At 35.0% G+C, this 20,731-nt stretch overlaps 2 protein-coding genes across 4 annotated transcripts in view; both read left to right on the forward strand.

Moving 5' to 3' along the window:
* The window catches only part of LOC123555928 (inositol 1,4,5-trisphosphate receptor type 3-like), a 125,864-nt gene extending 121,950 nt beyond the window's left edge, over window positions 1–3,914 (forward strand). For all 3 annotated transcript variants that reach the window (XM_053548126.1, XM_053548125.1, XM_053548127.1), the window contains 2 exons: window positions 1,461–1,595; window positions 1,976–3,914. In XM_053548126.1, coding sequence (XP_053404101.1) covers window positions 1,461–1,595; window positions 1,976–2,044 — 204 coding nt within the window. In that variant the 3' untranslated portion in view covers window positions 2,045–3,914. The remainder of the gene's footprint in view (window positions 1–1,460; window positions 1,596–1,975) is intronic.
* An 11,009-nt stretch (window positions 3,915–14,923) lies between these two features.
* LOC123554383 (inositol 1,4,5-trisphosphate receptor type 3-like) overlaps window positions 14,924–20,731 on the forward strand; it is a 75,521-nt gene continuing 69,713 nt past the window's right edge. The window contains exons 1-4 of the mRNA XM_045344484.2: window positions 14,924–15,114; window positions 16,455–16,525; window positions 17,928–18,052; window positions 20,307–20,393. Coding sequence (XP_045200419.2) covers window positions 15,029–15,114; window positions 16,455–16,525; window positions 17,928–18,052; window positions 20,307–20,393 — 369 coding nt within the window. The 5' untranslated portion in view covers window positions 14,924–15,028. The remainder of the gene's footprint in view (window positions 15,115–16,454; window positions 16,526–17,927; window positions 18,053–20,306; window positions 20,394–20,731) is intronic.

Below are 20,731 nucleotides of genomic sequence, written 5' to 3' on the forward strand. Positions count from 1 at the left end.
ACATTAAACCCAATAAAAACAAAACAATATTTCTAACCGTCAGATTTGATTTTTTATTACTTAATACGGTGGAATATGGCGTATATAGAAAGTATTGTGCACAAAATCATTACTCATTCTGCAATAATGAATTATCAAACTATCTCTTTTTTTAATTTTAGGAAAAGTTAATAAAAATAATTAAGTGTTTTATCTTGGTAGAATGAGAGATGAGGGGCTTCTGTGGTCGAGTGATTAAGGTCACTGACTGGATGTAGAATTATTTAATATGGGGAAGCCATCTAGCTGGAATGTCAGTGGTTCTTCCTTGGTACCCGCTCTTGTCTGACTTAAGCTTAAAGGAGCACCTTTGTTTCTTGTTTTTGTTGGGTTTAACCTCTCCTTCGGCGAAGGCGAGGGGACTTAGATTTGGCGTTGTAAGTCAGGCTGTTTGTCCGTCCATCCATCTGTGCGTGCATGCATGCGTTCGTCCGTCCATCTGAAATTGGAAATGCTTATAATTCAAAACGCATTTAAGCCAGCCAGAATCACCAAACCTCGAATAATTGATAAATAGCACATGCCCTTTGCTCAGTATTATACCCCTTGGCCCAGTAAAAGCAGAGTGCTTCCCTTTATTTGGTAAAACATAGGGTTTTTTGACTGTTTCCTTTCTATAAGATATATTGGTGGATCTTCATGAAACTTAATACAAATATAGATCACTATATGGATTTATCTTAAAACTGTCCTTACTGGCCTTTAATTGTTTTAAAATTCATAAAATCCCACATAACAAAGTAACCCATCTTGGATGGATCTTGATAAAATTTTCTACAATATAGATTCATGTAGAGCAGTTGTCCACATGCACTGTTTGTCAGGATATCTTAATTGACTTAAGAGTTATTGCCTTGAGTCGTTTTAAAATCTTTAAATTCTAACATAAACCAAGTAGCCAATTGATAGAATCTAATTACTTAAAGTACTCAAGGATGAAACTTTGATCACTTTCGGCGGGGGATAACAGTTCACTGAATTACTTGTGTAATGACTTGACAGCTGTTCAAAATTTTACTCTATACAAAAGTTTTCAAAAACAATTTGTCTTGACATTTAATCCAATTATTTTTTATTGCACTGGTGTGCATGTTTCTATTGTGATTTTCAATGGTACAGATGGGAACATTTATACACATTTGAATACCGCCTTTACCTTTCACTTATTCCTGAATATCCATTATTTTTACTATGTTTATATGTAAGCGCCTAATTACATCAATACTTTTATTAAATATTCTCTTGAATTAGTCACTCTTTTCCCCTCTAAAATTGTAAGTATTTGGTGGTGGCTTGCATTTCCACTACCGTACATGAACAGGCTCAATCAAACGGATGTGCAGTCTGATAAAATATTACCTGTGTTAGCTACTAGTGCTATGATTCAACCACATCCTAGATATAAAAATGTATTCTTTCAGATGATGATGAAAAGTTTGGACTTCTTTCCTTTGGGTCGAGCACTCAGTTTGGAGAATGAGGAAGATAGCAAAGATAAAAAGCTGGATGAACTGCAGCTTCAAGTAAATTTTGTTGTTGCCAAACTGAAGGAACAGGTACGGGCGTTTTTATAACGTTAATCTTACAAAAACCGAAAAGAATTCATTTTAAGTTGGAATTTAACTTTCGGAAATTATGAAAGGTCAGGAACTAAAATAGTGTATTTTCGTATGACTATTATTTTGCGGTTCAATTGTAAGGATATTGTATTGAAACGAATTTGTGTCTCATAGCTATAATGTGAAGGTTACATTTTATGGATGTTCAGAACTCCCTTGAATTTGCAGTTATCGACAGTTCATGAATATCAATACTAGTTCAACCCAATTCAGCATGTAACTTTATGTAACAGAGACTCAGACTCAATCTTTCTTTAAATAAGCATTTGAGTGAATGTATAAGCACAGGTAGGTATAACTTAAGTATTTGTCTGCAGGAAGTTTATATGATGAAGGAGAAGGAAAAACAGAAACAGCAAGAGTGGGCGAGAACACATAAGGCATGAAAAGAAGCGGTACTGTATTTGTTGTAGTGATATTATCATCTCTGCGATCGGTAAGATCAAAAGCCTGCTAGAGTCAACAACAGTTCTTCACAAATGAAATTGCTTAGGCAGCGGTAAGAACAAAAGCCTGCAAGAGTCAGCAACACTTCTGCTTTGGAAGCGGTATTCTGGTCGATTCAGTTAGCTTCAACATTTTTTCAAGAAATTAACTTTATATTATTTCAACAACATTTAAAGCACATTTACCGTTAATCTCGAGAATATTATGGAAGTTGAAACATTGTTCATTGTGATATCCCATAAATAGCCGTTCAATATATTGGCATGCATTTCAGCAGTGTCTGCAAACACAGAGCACTATTACTATAACTGGCACATGAAAGTAAAATTGGTTCTAAAGTGCAGAATTTAAGAAACAATGATGTACACACTGTGAATGCGTGTTTTCTACGTTTAAGAAGTCATTTATAGGGGGTTTATTACTAATTTACGGGGAGTCTATGGAATCCTTTCGTCCTGTGCTTCTATACGCTTACCCACTCATCAGTGCGTCCCCTTAAAACTTTTGTTGTAACCTTAACTCCACTAAAGGGGGTTAAGTGTAACTTTACAAATTACAAAATGAAAGGCAAGAAGAGAAATGTGAAGAGCAGAACTGTAACTCTTCCTTTCATATATATAGTTTAACACGTGTCTTTAGATTGAACATGATAGGACAAAGTGAGTATTCTAGTAGTTTATTACCATCAGACAAATATTCCAAACAAGAACCTTTTGTCGATAGCTTTGGCTTTCGTTTTTATAACAGATATAAATCTGGGTAGAGCTTATAAAAGTGTATGTATTTTACGAAAGAATGGGCATATTAGCCTATAAATATCGACTGCTGTTTTTTCTGTTTTTTGTTGTTGTTTTTTGTTTTTCTTTTTTTTTTTCTTTTCTTTTTTTTTGTTTTATTGTTTTTTTTTCTAGAGTTCATATTCAATCAAAAGGGCAACGAAACTGGAAGGCACTGATCGAATATGACATTTGTACGCAACTGATGTTATATTAAAATAAAAGGACTGCGAGGTATCAACAATATTGTTTGTTGTTTATATAGCACAGTTGATTGTATGTTGCAATGTACAGCACCACTTCGACTTTGAACTTATAACGACAATCACCGGTACAACACCAAACATAAATTTCAACTTATGGTGGCTACTTCTTCATTTTAAATATTCATTAAATATTTACAAAAACATATAACGATTAAATGATCACAGAAAAGTATATCTGTTTTTGTGGTTTCATTTTGTCTATAATTATTAATTTTTTGTTTGTATGCTGTTTTTCTTTTAGAATCATTTTCAATTTTTATAATTTAACATGTTATGATATGATGTGATGCTGTTAGGTTCTGACATGTCAAACAAAAGTTTCGAACACAGTTGCCTTTTCTAAGCTTGTGTTTTGGTGTACGTATTGGTAAGATAATATATGTAGTTTTATCACAATTTCAGGCATGAAGATATTTTCCAGGAATACATGATCGGAGTTAAGATCTCCTTCAGAAAAGAATATAATAAATGGCAGAGAAAATCATAATATTCATTTTTTCTGCAATGCAATTTTATGCAAATTCGTTGCCATTATATGGTAAACAATCAGCGATTTAATACGTTTTAAACGGAATGGAAACAACATTTACCTAAGGTAGCGGACCTGTAATAACAATCAAAGAAAAACAATTTGTCATAGCGGGTCAGCAACCTTAAATTACAGTTTCTACACTCTTCAGTTCATATCCATGTATGTGTTTGACTTAAATTTGTTGTTGTAGTTATTCGCATTTTATGTACACTATATAATAAAAATAATACCTATGCGTGTTGTTATATTTTTATTTTATTGTTGCATGCTGTTATAGAAGGTCATATTTTAAATAAGATGTATATAAATGAGTGTTTTGTTGTAAAGAATTATGTAATATTTTTGACACATTGACAGACAGCGTTTAAGACTGAAAGGCAAACTCAGTAGAGCCTTTTTATTATTACAATAAAGCACAAGGGTGACCGAACTTACATCAATTATTCTTTCATGTGCATCATCGCTGTAGTCATAAAGGAATTATTCATCAGTCAAGTTCGGTTTGGTATTGTAGACCTACAACATTCATAATATTACGCCCACGGAATTCATATAGTGTTAAACATCCGTCTGTCCGTCATTTTCTTTAGTACTCGGCTCCTCCTACAGTTTCCATCCAATTGAAATGAACTTGGTATACACAATCAGCACGAGGTTGACACGCTCATATTGTAGTGACTTTCATGTCATAGCCCCTCACCTATTATTTTTTGGTTTTAAAGCTCTTATAGTTCAACTTCATTAAAAAATTGTGTACTCTACTTTTACAGTGCAGCTGTTTAAAGCCATTGCATCAGTTTGAAAATAAAATTTAAGCGAAAGTTTATAACAAACATTTGGACCACGTTTTATTTAGTATGTCACTTAATTAGGTTCTATAATCAAAGTACAAATACTGTGTTTTTTACGATGACTTTACAGTGACGTAACATGGAGTTCAATGTTTACTAAACAAAATAGGTAGTCAGTGTATCATTTATCAAAGTAACAAAACGCCAAGCGGCGCGCTGGTAACGAACAGTGTCTGTTACTGAAATGTGACTGGATGTAGGTTCGAAACAAACATTTGTCATTTCTATTTTATCATTTTATGTTTGTTTTTTTCTTTTTCAATTTTGATATGATGTAACGCCTTCTTTAGTTTACAAATTAGCAAGGCATTATATGCCTTCTGTTGAGACTATACGCTGTGGTTTCGTTCAAAAAAATCTGAATCATTTACAAATAGAATTAAAGGCCAAAGGACAAAAAGGAGCGATACGTAAAAAGATGTTTGAAATTTTAAAAATTCCAGCCTTGACTTGAATAGATCTGCAGCTATATTCGTGTATACCATCATGTGCAAAACTTCATGGCACTACCCTTTGCGCTACGTGCTCTATTTACGTTTTCTACACCCCGTGTCAAGCCCTTTAAACGTTTCATATGGCAATACGACCGCGGCGATTATACATCACTAAGACGTAAATCAAGGATACCAAGTGGGACCTTTTCAAAACTGAAGACATCAATAACTATTCTACATCTGTTACTAATAAACTCCTCGAACTGTCTAAGGAATATCACTGTGAAACTTAATGATAAACCTTGGATCACAGCACAAATCAAGAAAAAAAATCAGAAACGCAAAAAATGTTATCACAGAGCTAAACTTTCTCAGAACCCTACGCACTGGAATAAATCAGAATGGTTCGTAATAAAATAGTATCATTAATTCGCGCAGCTAAACAAAATCACTTCTTAAAAGTTGCTGACACACTTAAATTTGATTCTACTACGGTTTAAGATTGGTGGAAAGTTATTAAAGGATTCATCTCTACAACTGATAAACAAATTCTACCGCCACTCACAAACGCTGCTACTCGGGAACTTTTCTTTGATTCTAAATCAATGTCTGATCTATTGAATGAATTCTTTGGCAACCAAGCTTCGTTAATCGACTCTAATAAGGACCTTCCTGACAATGTTTATCAAGCGACTAGAAACAAGCTTGACTTTATTTCCATTACCCCATAAGACGTTGAAGACGCTCTGAGGTCTTTAAATATTAACAAAGCATCAGGACCAGATGGAATTAGTAGGCGGATACTGCGTGAACCTGCATCTGTGATTAAATTTCCTTTTTTTTCTCTGTTTAACCACTCACTTCAATGCGGTAAGGTACCTCAGATTTGGAAAGAGGCTAATGTCTGTGCTGTCTTCTAAAAAGGTGACCCGTCTTTACCTAACAACTACCGATCGATTTCGCTGCTTTGTTGCACTGAAAAGGTATTCGAGCGCATTTTATTTAAGTATCTTTTGAACTTTCTTCGTGATAATAACTTCCTATCTTCTCTACAATCTTGTTTTACGCCAGGGGACTCGACCGTGAATCAGCTCACTTATTTGTACAATACCTTCTGTAAAACTCTCGATGATGGGCTTGAAGTAAGAACTGTCTTCTTTGATATTAGCAAGGCCTTTGATAAAGTTTGGCATAAAGGTCTTCTCATCAAGTTGAAAAATGCTGGACTGGATGGACGGTTATTGAATTGGTTTTCTGACTATCTCTCTAACAGACGTCAGAGTGTTGTCCTATCAGGCACCCAATCCAATTGGTCATTAGTTGATGCAGAAGTCCCTCAGGGTTCTAATCTAGGCCCTCTTTTATTCTTAGTATTTATTAATGATATTGTTGATGACTTGGGCTCTCATGTACATCTCTTTGCTGATGATACCAGTTTGCATATTATTGTTGACCATCCTTTTTCTGATGCGGTAACTCTTCAATCTGACATCGACAAGATATGCAGTTGGGCTGATAAATGGTTAGTTACATTTAATCCTTCCAAGACAGAAACGATGACCATCTCACGTAAATCATCTTAACTTTTTCACCCTCATCTTCTAATGCATGGCCAACTTATTTCCTCGGTATCCTATCACAAACATCTTGGTGTCTACTTTTCTGACGACAGTTCTTGGCATTCTCATATTAACTCTATCAAAGAACGAACATGGAAAAGTATAAATATCATGAGAAAACTCAAGTTTCAACTTGACAGAAGATCCTTAGAAGTAATATATTTATCTTTCATCAGACCTCTTATTTAGTATGCTGATGTAGTTTATATCAATTGCACGCAATATGAGAAACTCGAACTCAACAAAATTCAGGATGAAGCTTCCCGCATTGTTTCTGGGGCTACTTAACTTGTATCTCTTCATGAACTTCATAGAGAAGTTCCTTGGGAATCTCTTGGAAGTCGACAATTACACCATAAGCTAATTCTATTCTACAAAATGAAAAACGGCCTTACTCCTGACTATCTTTCTTCTCTTGTCCCACCATCTATAGGGGAAACGTTTTAGGTACCATTTACGCAACGACACTGACATTCCGCCTATACGCACCAGAACTTCTCTTTACGACAATGCCTTTCTACCATCGACTCTTAGAGATTGGAACACACTTTCAAAAGAATTGCAAAATTCAATTTTATTAGCTTCCTTCAAAGCAATTGAAAACTCCGAAATGCCCTGATTATTTTTACGTGGGCGATAGAAAATGGCAAGTATATCATGCTCGGCTCCGTACCGAATGCAGCTCCCTAAACCAGAGTTTGTTCAGAAAAAACATTTCTCCGACACCACTTTGTCAAAGTGGTCTTCCAGAGAGTAACCATCATTTCTTCTTTGAGTGTCACCACTATGATGATATCAGATTCCGTCTTCTTGAAACTACTTCCATCTATTACACAATAACACTTTATACTCTACTGAATGGAGACCGAAATCTCAGCGATGAAACAAACGTTAAACTATTCCAAGCAGTCCAAAACTACATCCGGGAAAGCAGACGATTTTCATGAGCATTTGTTCACTGAATGCTATATGCTAACTGCTCCATTGGCGATCCGAATGAATATATTTTCCTATTCATCTTTTTTCGTTCTTTTCCTCTCTGTGTTAATCTTATTTATTTTACCTAACAATTTAATAGATATATGATTACCACTCTTAAGTACTTTAAAAACTTATGTTCTAATATTTCGTTCATTATTTAAGGCTCTACTACTCCTGCTTTTTTCCATATTAAAATGTGTTATTTCAGACAAGATTATAAGCACTGCCATAACGTATTTATTATAGTACTTAATTATATGAGAAGACCTTTATAAGCTTTAACTTTCGGATCTTATCCTTGTTCATACATTTATCTTCTGTATTGCGTAATGTAGATTTGAATATGTTGTACCATTGTTTGAAATAAAATTATGTTTAAACTAAATATGACTGTATTCCTTCGCACTCTGATTTTTTTTTACCAAGTACTCGTGTAATTGCCATTTTTTTACCATACGAAAGATACTATAAAAAGTTTTGTTTAGTTTGTTTAGTTTCCAGTCACACTGTTATAATTTAGATCGTATGATGGCATTTCCAGCTTTTGGCAGTGGAGGAAGGCCCTATGTGCCACTCTGGACTACTATAGAAAGTACTTTTACCGCAGTTTTGCAAGTGTAAATGATTGCTTCTGGCAGTCAATCATTTGAATATCTTTGAATATAAATTTAATTTAATTTATAATTTCATACATTTAATATTACAACTTGATTCATACATATGCTAAGATGGGTGGATCACATCTTTAATGCATTTCTACCTTAAATATTGATATTTCCTCTGACGTATTTTGTAAGAGAATCCGTTTTTTTCTGTGTACTTTACCTCTTCATTTGAGTGAACATGCAACAAATGATGTATAATCTCGTAGTATGTTTAAAATACAGTAATAATAATTATACAGTTACTTATATATATTTCATTTTTACAGTAACTATTTGTGGTTCTTTTACCAGAGACCGAACCCCGTTCACACCTGTAGATGTTATACTATTGTTTGTTGTAACATGTCGTCGTTTGAAAGGGATAGAATACTTCTTAAAAAGATAATAGGTAAGGGTAGATTTCTCTGAGGCACAGAGCACTAAAAAAACACAGTTTCAGAGCCACGCGTTTGCAAAGTAGGCCCACAACAAAAAGAAGCTGTAATAGAAAAATATTACAGACGGTTTGCTTCAAAAATCCAACAAGTACATTTAAATTTTATGCAAAGTATAGATAGAGGTGGGGGGGGGGGGAAGGGGTAAGGGGTAGAAAGGTGGGTGGGGGAGGAGTTAGAAGGGGACAGTAGAACAAGGATGAATATACAAAGGGAATGCTACGTTCCTTAATTACAATTATACTACAACGTAAACCACAATAGCGCAGACATTCATATACCAAAGATTAACAAACACAACCACACCCAACTCACATAGATAAACAGACAAGTAAGATACAACAAAACTGTAGGGCACCACTTTAGACAAACAAGCACACAAACGCACACATATAAGCAGGAAAAAACAATCGTGTACCGCCTTAGGTTTCCGGCAGCCAAAATAAAGGGGAACAAGAAAACATATTAAAGGTAAAGGGGGAGGGGATGCCAAAACAATGGAGAGCAATTGCAAGGGGAAAGGGCGATAGGGGGAGTGAGGAGATGAAGGGGAAAAAACGCTAACAACAAAGACTAAATACAAGACAGACAGAAAACCAGTTGAAAATAGGGGCACCGCCTTGGAACGGTCAGTAACCTATATTAAGGAAACTGGGGGTTTAAACGCGTTTAGGGCATGCCAACTTCGCACTTATCCTATTTTCAACAAGTTAGACAAGACAATGTTAATAAAATGCCAACAATAAACAATACTACACACGCAACACAAAATACAAGACGGACAGTTAATAAATGCAAGCATCAAACAAGACTACATACGCAACACAAAAAAAGAGACGGAGAGTAAAGTTGAAAATAGGGGCACCACCTTGGAACGGTCAGTAACCTATATAAAGGTAACTGAGAGAATAAATGCGTTTATGGCATGACAAACTCGCACTTACCCTATTTTCAACAAGTTAGACAACACAATGTAAAAACAATCCCCGCTGAGAAAGGCTCTAACATTAGCGAAAAAATACTAGATCCATATTAAGAAGGTAAATCTAAGGTATAATTACACCAATGTATTCAACAACTACGAAGTCAGAGCACCAAGAGCCTAACTTTGAAGAGCACGACTAAGAAAGTTGCAAGACAGAATTCCACTCCCTGCGTCCGTTTCGTGTAGGATTTAGAAGAAAAGCATCATGGAGTCTTACACTTTATTAGTCATCGCACCATCAAATAGGAAAGCGTAGTGATTAACTGTAGAGGGGTCAGTCACTAATCATGCACTGTGCTTCACGATTTTAGCATCGTATCCTCTTTTGATAAACTCTAACACTTATATCATACTCTTCTGGAATGACAAATTCAAAAAAGTTTTAGTTCTTTATCCAGCTTTTTTAATTTCAAGTTCAATTCTTTCTCCTTATACATTGTTATCATGTTTTAATTCTCTTTGAGCCCGCCCGCTTAGCTCAATAGGGAGAGCGCAGATCTATGTATCGCAGGGTCGTGAGTTCGAACACCGGGCGGGGCGTATGTTCTCCGTGACTATTTGATAAAAGACATTGTGTCTGAAATCATTCGTCCTCCACCTATGATTCATTTCTGATTCATATGGAGAATGTACTGCACACCGCATGGTTATGTTAACAGCCCGCCGTTACATAACTGAAATACTGTTGAAAACCGCCGTTAAACCCAAAACAAACAAAACCGCTAAACAAAACAATCTCTTTGAATCCTTCAAGCACTTCTGACTGTCTGTATACAATATCCTGGAACAACAGACTACTTAATATTATTTAGACATGATTCATACAGCATTGAACGGATTTTGAAACTAGAATTCATTTATTACGTGAACCAAGTGATTAAACCCTTAATATTAATGCTTAGCAATACTCGTAAACCAGCTACTTAATTGATCGCTAGAGTCCCACAGGACAGGCCATATTAGAACAAGTGAAATTGTATTACAAAATCAGGCTCCGGATTCCAGCCTATGAAATAATGTGAAGATATTTGACAGTTAGTCAATGCATATAGAAATTACGGGTCCGGACAAAAAATACTTATAGTAAGTATAAGCCCTATGTAACAGATTTTGAACCGAAAATCGGTCCGTGGATGTAGAAGTTACAGCCCAGACAAGGATTTGCGGACGGACGTAACGACAGACGGAAAAAAGCAAATCATTAGCCCCAGTGGAGGACTGATAATACTACTGTAGTCTCGATAGCCGCCGAGTTCAACGACTGCCTATTGCAAATACCACCGGCCGTTTTCGACAGTCATATTTTTTCATCCATACATGTTTAACGGCTGATATCTTTTTTCAGACAGAACGCAGAACCCGGAAAGTTCACAGAGATGCCCCAAAAAGATACATCTGTGAAACTAAATCATTGAAATTTTCACAGATTGTTTACAAACAAAAACATTTGCGTAAAACTTTGGAATTTTGTTAAATTTTTCAGACTGAAGAAATTGATAGTGAATTTCTATAAATATAAGGATAGTTTTCCGACCAGAAATTGGAAGTGTAAGCCATGTCCATTCCTTAACAAAACTGCCGAGTTGAATTGCAAGGATTGGCTTCATATCAATAGAAATAAATGAAACACTCTACCTACCCTATTTTTCCAGCGTTTTTTTTTTTTTTTTTTTTTTTTTTTTTTTTTTTTTTTTTGTCTAGCGGGCGTTAGGATAGCCGGTTATCCAGTGTGATCTAGAAGATCTTAATGACGTTTTAAACACAATCAAGCAAAACATAATAACAGACACTGTTACTGAATATGTTCAAATACGCAACAACTCTTGCGCCTCCGCACCCTGCCCGCCACCACCCCTTTGAACCTGTTTAAGCGGAACTTTTGTGAGTTCGAATGGACTCCAAAATCTCTTAAACCAGAAACGGATGAGTCTGGCTAATTGTTTCACAAAATCCCCGATATCGCGAAGACATTTTCCAGGCCCGTCCCGAAAAACACGTTCACAAATATCATTGTAAGTCAAACGAAAGTTTTATCTCGAAGTAAAACGTTCGATCCCTTCGAATTATTCATCTAAATTACATCTGATACAAAACCGAAAAAATGCTTTTTTTTCAACTATATAGTATTGCCATGTTTATATAACAATGTTTGACATGTTATAAATTACATCTGATACTAAACCGAAAAAAAATGCATTTTTTCAACTATATAGTATTGCCGTGTTTATATAACAATGTTTGACATGTTATAAATTACATCTGATACTAAACAGAAAAAAATGCATTTTTTCAACTATATAGTATTGCCATGTTTATATAACAATGTTTGACATGTTTTTCATATTAAAACTGAGAATAAAGATTGATTCAAGTTAGCAAAGAAAGTGCGTACGATTGACGACTGGGCTACATTTAGAGTGTTTGGATATACTATTACGTGGTCCTGCTATATTTTATTTTGCTTCTAATATGTCTTTTAATGTTAACAAGCAGATTAAAAAATAGACTGTCGACATGATGTCAAAATGTAATCGTGTTTTAATAGAATTATTCTGGCGACGTATAATCGATTTTGAAAGTTTTATTTTAGGTAAAACACGATTTTACTGTACATTAGTTCGATTCTAATATACCCTTAATCTAAAACAGTGGATAAAAAATAGGAGCGCTCTTTCTTGGTCGCAACAAAAACATTGATGTCATCGCACGTTAAGGTGTCGTCATATTAGCGTAAGCGTGTTTTAACAGAAATAAGCATATTAGAATTGAAAATAATGGACGATCGACGACACAGCGCACCACTGATGACATGGCTACGGATCCTAAAGGCAAAGTCCTGGTTATTAACCCCAGTACGCTGGTACTAGATATAACTGGATTAGCATTATTGTTTCCGTAAGTTTTTCGGCGAACGCCGTCTAAGAACGAATTCGTTACCTCTGCCACGTGACTTCAGTTTGCAAATCAAACTACTTGATAACGCATTATAGATTATTTATCAAAATGGAAGATTTATGCAACACTCTGCCTGATTGGACGAGAGTGTCAATTTCTTTCACTCTGTTGATTGTGCTACGCTGAGTGAAATGTAGACAAAGCGTTTATCCTAAACGACGCTGTTCACAGTTTTAAAGCTAACTTTGGCTCAGTATATTTAGCAAGAATATTGATATATCTCAAAATGATAAGTAAGTTTAATAAATATGATAAAAACCTGTTCAAATACCAACATATATCAAATTAAAGAAAGAGCTAAATACGGTCTGCGTATCATATGAATAAGGGTGTGATAAGAGTCTTTTATGTAGAGAAGTGCTTTTTAAAAGATTTTCCTTGTTACAATTGTCGTCTGTATATGAAAAGGTTTCTTGCTTTTGTGACTTATTCAGATTGCATATTAAAATGAGTACTTGTTTGCTTTGATATATTTGTTATAAATTATTTAACTGATTTATTATATATGAATATTTTTCTTTAGTATGGTATGCAAATATTGAACTCTGTTGAAATCTGTTTTATTATGTATATGCTATATAATGACTGAATCTCATTACACTGAAATGAAGGTACGCTGCATACAGTTTATCTATGTGATATGACTACGGTCAAACTTTGCTTATGAAACAGAAATATTGAAATAATTACAATTGTATGTTTTGCTTGACCTTCACTTTTTTATAGGTGTGACGTCATTGTCCAAAGATTCATGAATAGCGAATATGCATTTGTTAAAGCGGGATCAGTTGGCCTATTTTAGAAATAAATAAAAATAATAAATAAAAAAAATCCTTTAATTGATTTTTCTCATGTATTCTAATCAAATTTGATTTGTAGCATCTTTATTAGGCCCGCAGCCAACTTTGTTCGACTGGGACATTTGACCCCTTTTAGGGGCTGCTAGAGCTAAAACTAGAAATGCCTTTATACAGCGTCTCATGAACAGCTTGGTGGATCTTTGTCATACTTGGTCTGGAGCATCATTATAAGGTCCTCTTCCAAATGTTTTTATATAGGAACTTGGGGACTATTAGGGACCACTATAGCTAAAAGAAGATATGCCTTTCTTCGCATTAACCACTAAAATGTAATGGATTTTTATCAAACTCGATGTGTAACAATATCGTAAGGTCTCCTGCTATTTTGTTACAAATGGGGATAGGGACCAATTTAGCTAATTTTGTGTTGCGTATGTAGTCTTGTTTGAAACAATTTCTCATAATTATATTTTCTTTCGAATGGAATAACTTCTTTCCTTATTACTTTGCCTTTAGGATCCGTACACGTTTAATGACCTCTTCTCATGAACCGCTTCATGAATCTTCATCAAACTACTGCTGTAATTATTCGTCTAAGGATAAACGAAACAAAATTGCAACCCTACGAAACCTTTGCGAAAAATTAAGAGAACCATTTAAATTGTTAAAGTGCGGTGTTCAGTTTTGCAATCTGAAAAATGTTAGATGAAAGATGAATGTTAGATGAAAAATTCATAAACTTCTTTCCTTATTACAATTCGCCGACCATCATTTTTAAAGATATTTCTTGTTTTAAGTATATTTAAGTCCACGCAATGGTAAATCCGATCTTACTAAAATCAGCTGCTATTAGTTTATACTAATTTGTTTTAGCTCGATTGTGATGAAAGCTTCAAGCTTATTTGAACCACTCTCGAGTCCGCTTCCTGGAAAAACCAGTACTGGTGTCATATGAGAAGTCATGGTCGTGACCCCAGTGGAGCTCGAACCCACAACCCCTGGATTGAGCGGCCGACACCTTATCCACTAGACCACCGCTCCCCTTCAGCTGCTATTTGAAAGTGGATTTAAAAAGAGAAAGAAGCCTATTTAATGACATTTTTGCATTTTAAGCTGGTCACTTAACTGTTCAGAACATTCGGGAATTACTGTTTGATTCGTATATAGCATGAATTTTAGAATATGTCTTCCTACTTAACCAGGAACTAACAAAAATGCTTGATTCTAAAAGACCGAGTCAAATGTTAAGAGAAGAACGTTATAATTATGCATTACTTATATTAAGTATTTAAGAAACGAATCACGTTAACCCATGTTATGGAATATGAGAATTAAACATTAAATGTTGAAGAACAATGGAGTTCAGTTAAAGTCCATGCACTTTATTGTAGAGAAAGTTATGAATGAACTGGATAAGCCTGAATTAAATTCTAAACGTTGGTTTAAAATGTTGGATTGTTTATATTTGTTTATATATTGATTTTGAATTATAATTAATACGCACTGTCTACTATTGACGTGTTTTAAATTCAATCAGGAGCGCTCGTTGTGCTATTCAACCGAAACAATTTCTCATAATTATATTTTCTTTCGAATGGAATAACATGGATTTATGTAATTAATAAATGGCAGACGACACTTTGTTTGTTGGCGATGTTGTTTGTCTGTATGCGGCGGAATCCTACGGTTTCGTGTTTTCATCTCAGAGCAGGTATTTTCAAATTGTTTGTCATTATAACTAATTTAATTATGCAACTTTCGGGACCACTAGCTTATTACAGCATTAATATTCTAGCCTAGTTCCAAGCTGATTGTACGTAGCAATTTTTTTTTTCATTTATACGTTAATCGTTTCAAATATTAAATACCTTTATAGTAACGCTCTATATCTTACAGCATATCTTTCGATTTAAGAAATATTTAAGCTAAGCACACAATGTTACGATTAAACCGCAACTTTATTATTTAAGAAATGAATATATTATTTTCTGAGTTAATGCGGCATTACGACGGAATATGATTGGCAAATCCATGAAATAGTTACATACGCATGTTTAATTTGCCGATCATAACCTGTCATGCATTTCGCATGAGCTTCGAGGGAAATATTTGCATTTTTTATGTTATATTATAGCACAATACCCGATCTTCTGAACGGCTTTGAAAACGCATATCTAGCATTACTCAGAAATTCCCGTTTGAAGCATATATTTTAATTAAACTTTATTTGAGACTGTAGCACTATAAGTCACTCTTAATTTCGTAAAATGTTTATAACCACGTGTGCATTTTCGTTAGCAGACACTCACTATGAAAATGAAAGTCGCATAATGACACAAAATTCGTTCAGATAGTGGTTTTAACCTGATGTACGGGGCATATCAAAAGAATGCCATGGTCAAAATTACCATATAATTGTTGATGTCTGTTTAACAGCTTTAAGGTCTATGAATCCTTTTTACTTTGAATTTTAGGTGTTGATCAAACAGCTCTTCTCGTTTACAGAATGATACTAGAATTCCTGTATTTTATCGTATTAATCTCTTTGAAGTACTTCGACATGTTTAATTGTGTTGTATAATCACGTGCCTTAATTTTGAAAAATGCCGCCATTAAAAAGCTATATCTATGAAATGAAAAGTTTTTTGTCAAGTCCTGCAGTAGTAAAAGAAGAGATTTTCATCATCATTACCTCATATATTGCAAAGAAGTCAACGTAGATCGAAAAACATGTCATCCAGTTCATCTCCAAACATGCATTTATTCAAAATTAAACTTTAGAAATCATACATAATAGGTCTAAAAGTATCTTGATATTAAATATCTTGAGTAAAAAGGTCCCAGTAAGTTTTTAAATACGCAATAAGCAAAATGCATTTTGCATTCATCGTCTTTGCATTTAACAATTGGCTTTGAACATTCAACAATTTGCATTTAGCATTCGATATTCGACATTCAGCATTTTGGCAATTAGCAAGGCTCATCGCCCTTCATAGTTGTCTTACTTAAAATAGTCTTTAATTTTTCTAAATGTATAATTATATATTTTAGTTCTGTGCACAATGGAGTCGCCGTGGGATCGAAACAGGATAAGTGCAAACCTGATATGAAGGACCAGAAATGTAAGTTACTTTACGTGCAATAAATTGTGTCTAAAAATTATAATATACACTCACTGGTTAAGGATTTTACAATTTCCTAAGAGCTTTTAAAGAGAGAAATTCTATATTTCTTTATCATTAATTTATGAATGTGCATATTTGAAAGTACTGGTTACGGTTCAACTGCGCGATTCAAATTGCATGTAGTAAACTGATCACCTGATAATTCACAATTACTTTAAACAATAGAAAGCACTATTTGACTTTCCTGAGGAGAGACATACCTTCACGGTAAGCAAACCCATAGACCGATAGCATATACATATTTGACAGATATCGTTTTACCAATTGGACAATTGTCGAAGGCATCGGGCCAATTTTAGGCCATTGTTGTTTTATGATTGGTTACAGAAAACGTAAGATAGTGATGTGTTGCATTTAATCATTGATTACACCAATAACAATAATTTAACGAAAAAGTCGGTAAGGTTCACATTCGGCCTTAGTTGGACCTATCTGTCAATACATTAACTACTACCCGCCACCTATCCAATATGGACATTCCCGCTTGATTGGTCTACCTCGACAATAAATAAAACTGTACAGTTATTGTGTCGATGAAACTAATAAATCAGCAAATAAAATTAAAGAAGACCATTCGCAGCAGCTCTATCCCACAAGGTAAAAGCTGTGTGTCTCTGGTCGCTTTGCCAAAACATATAAGGCAGGTAGGTAGGCCAGGTTTTTTCTTTGCTTGCCTGAAAGGGAAGTGGCCACACGCTTGTAAATATGATTGGTAATTTACACAGTATGATATAAGCTAAACGAACTATTACATGAACTAGGAATATATAGCATGAGTCAAAAAGCACTATGCAAACTTAACACTGATTCGAGGAAAGGTAGTTCACCAAGACAGTATACTAGGTTCTCGTTGCATATATCAGATCTGGCATTAAACAGGCAACATTTATGGTTGAGCAACAAATTTAAACATCCTTCATATTTACAAATGGAATGGGAGTATACTTTTACCCCCAGCAAATCAGAAGGACCGACAAAGGCATTGCCCAGAAACACACAACAGTGGCTACAGCAGGTATAGAACCTCATACAGTTTGGTGTGAGGGCAAGCAGTATAAACCAATCGGCCACAATATCTCCAAGCTGTGGCTCAAACAATCATATTTGCACAATCTTTTTAAGAATAGATTCGTCATTTTAATACTTTCGACTGCAGGGTTTTTACAAGGGTTTTGGGAATAAGACGCTGATACAATTGGGAAAATGTTCACGTAAAAGTGTCAAAACTGAACTGGAAAACTATCGACAAATCAAGTAAATTGGTCAGTCGGGAGACTGGAAACACATCTTTTCCTAAATAGTTGAATTGTTTCCTCAAATATTTCCTTTCTTTACACAGTGCTATCATTTGAGATATGTGTTGCCAATCGATACAAATTGAACAAAAAGGCTCGGGAACTTAAGTCTAAGATAGATGAAAGACCTAATGACTATACATTGCGAAGCCGATTTCACCAGGCTCAGGTAGGACATTATCATTGTTTGTTTGATTTATAACTTCCTTTTGATATTACATGTATATATAATTTCCTTTTTTGTCTTATATATATATATATATATATATATATAACTTCCTCTTTTATCTTAAATATAACTTCTTTCTTGTCTGATATGAATATTACTACAGAATGTGAAAAACATTAGCATTTCAAAGATTAAAGACTTTACGTCATTGTCCATTTAGTTAATATATGCAACTATTTTAAATGAGCCGCGCCATGAGAAAACCAACATAGTGCATTTGCGAACAGCATGGATCCAGACCAGCCTGCGCATCCGCGCCGTCTGGTCAGGATCCATGCTGTTCGCTTTCAAAGCCTATCGTAAATAGAGAAACCGTTAGCGAACAGCATGGATCCTGTCCAGACTGCGCGAATGCGCAGGCTGGTCTGGATCCATGCTGGTCGCAAACGCACTATGTTGGTTTTCTCATGGCGCGGCTCAAAATTATGTTTGTTGCAGTTATTACCAGATCATATAATAATATATTGAATAATGATGAATAGTAAATCCATACTGAGACTACACATTTGAGCAAACACATTCCTCCATGTTGACTGTTGGGCTGCATTAATGACAAGAAGTATCTTTAAAAAAGATAAACGGATATATTAGCCAATGCACACTTTATGCTTCAAAACGTGCAGGCACTCTGCACTAGCAAATCAAACTGTAGTTTTAAAGACAAAGTTTCATGTTTTTATCTAAAAACAGATAATAGGTAAGGGTAGATTTCTCTGAAGCACAGAGCACCACAAACACAGTCTCAGAGCCAGGCATTTGCAAAGTAGGCCCACAACAAAAAGAAGCTGTAACGGAAAAATATTACAGACGGGTTGCTTCAAAAATCCAACAAGTACATTTTAATTTTATGCAATATATAGCTAGAGGGGGAGAAAGGGGTAAGGGGGAGAAATGGGGGTGGGGGAGGGGGTTGAAGGGGAAAGTAGAACAAGGATGAATATACAAAGGGAATGCTACGTTCCTTAATTACAGTTACGCTACAACGTAAACCACAGTAGACCAGACATTCATGTGCCAAAGGCAAACACACACACCCACACACAACTAACTTAGAAAAACAGACAAGTAAGATATAACAACACAATAGGGCACCGCCAAAGACACACAGACGCACACGCACACAAATAAGCAGGAGAAAACAACAATTGTGTACCGCCTTAGGATTCCGACGGCCAAAATTAAGATGGGCACGAAAACTTACTCATAGTAAAGGGGGAGGGGATGCTATAACATCGCCTTGGAACGGTCAGTAACCTATATAAAGGAAACTGGGGGTGGGGGGGGGGAGGGTAAACGCGTTTAGCGCATACCAACCTCGCACTTAACCATATTAGACAACATAATGTAAATTAAATCCCCGATGAGAAAGGCTCTAACATTAGCGAAAAAATACTAGATCATATTAAGTAAAACATAAAATTAAGGTAAATCTGAGGTATAATTACACCAATGTACTCAACAACTTGTCAGAGCACCAAGTGCCTAACTTTTGAGGGCACGACTAAGAAAGCTGCAAGACAAAATTCCACTCCCTTCCTCCGTTTTATGTAGGATTTAGGAGGAAAGCATCATGGAGTCTTACACTTTATTTTACAGAACACATATTTTACATCATAATAATAACTCATAATCTAGGAAACCTTGACAAAAATTAGACTAAAAAGTAGGGACCGAAAAGCGGGGGACAAAATGACAAATTTGAAATAATCAAGGGATACCAAATGGGAACGAGTTGACTGTAAATCGTTTACGGGAGGTCACTCCGTATTAGAAGTTAAGCTATTTCCACAGGATTCTTGCAACGGATTATACTGTCTAACAATACAGCTCAGATCACATGCGCACCGCTTAAATATATTATTCGACATCCTGTGGAATTTGTCATCCACCAATCAAAATGTACAGTTTTACTCAGCTGTTAAGTGACAATCACATTCACCCCAGATATTTTACAGGAGGTAAAGGTGAATGCCATGCCAGCCTGCTGCCGAAAAAAATAAGCTGTCAAAGAAAGACATGATTGATAAAGAAAACTATTTACCATTGGCATAATATACGTACGACTGTAAGAAAAAAAGAGAAACCCAAACTTTTCTGGAGGCATGGCATTTATGACCGAACAAGTTACGGCAATCCAAAAATAAAAATATAAAGCTAATATTTTGTATATAATGTTATATTTGTGTCTTTAAAGCTTGCTGCAAAGGCGGAGACAGAGGACAACGATTTAGAACAGAAACGACAGCAAGGCAAGAAATTACTCTATGGACAGGTTATACAGGTATAACAAAGTGTGTGTATGACTACCCATTTTAGTAATAACACAAACAGAAACAAAGAATAATATATATATGCTTGACGACTTTTCAATTTTAACACTCATCATGACCCGAGGAGTATAATGTGTACAGTCATACAAATAAAAACTGAAGAAAATATGTATATAGCAAAAGTCTTTTATTTGCTTTTCAGATTTTTGTTGTTTAATTGTACTCAAAGCACATATTTAGTCTCTGTAAACACCAATATTTCATATTAGATAAATCAGGGATTTTATTCTATTTATTTGCAGCGGAAGACCATATTTTACTCTGAAATACATACACGGTTTGAAACTGA

Source organism: Mercenaria mercenaria, chromosome 7 (genome assembly GCF_021730395.1).
Source record: "Mercenaria mercenaria strain notata chromosome 7, MADL_Memer_1, whole genome shotgun sequence".
Taxonomy (NCBI): Eukaryota; Metazoa; Mollusca; class Bivalvia; order Venerida; family Veneridae; genus Mercenaria; species Mercenaria mercenaria.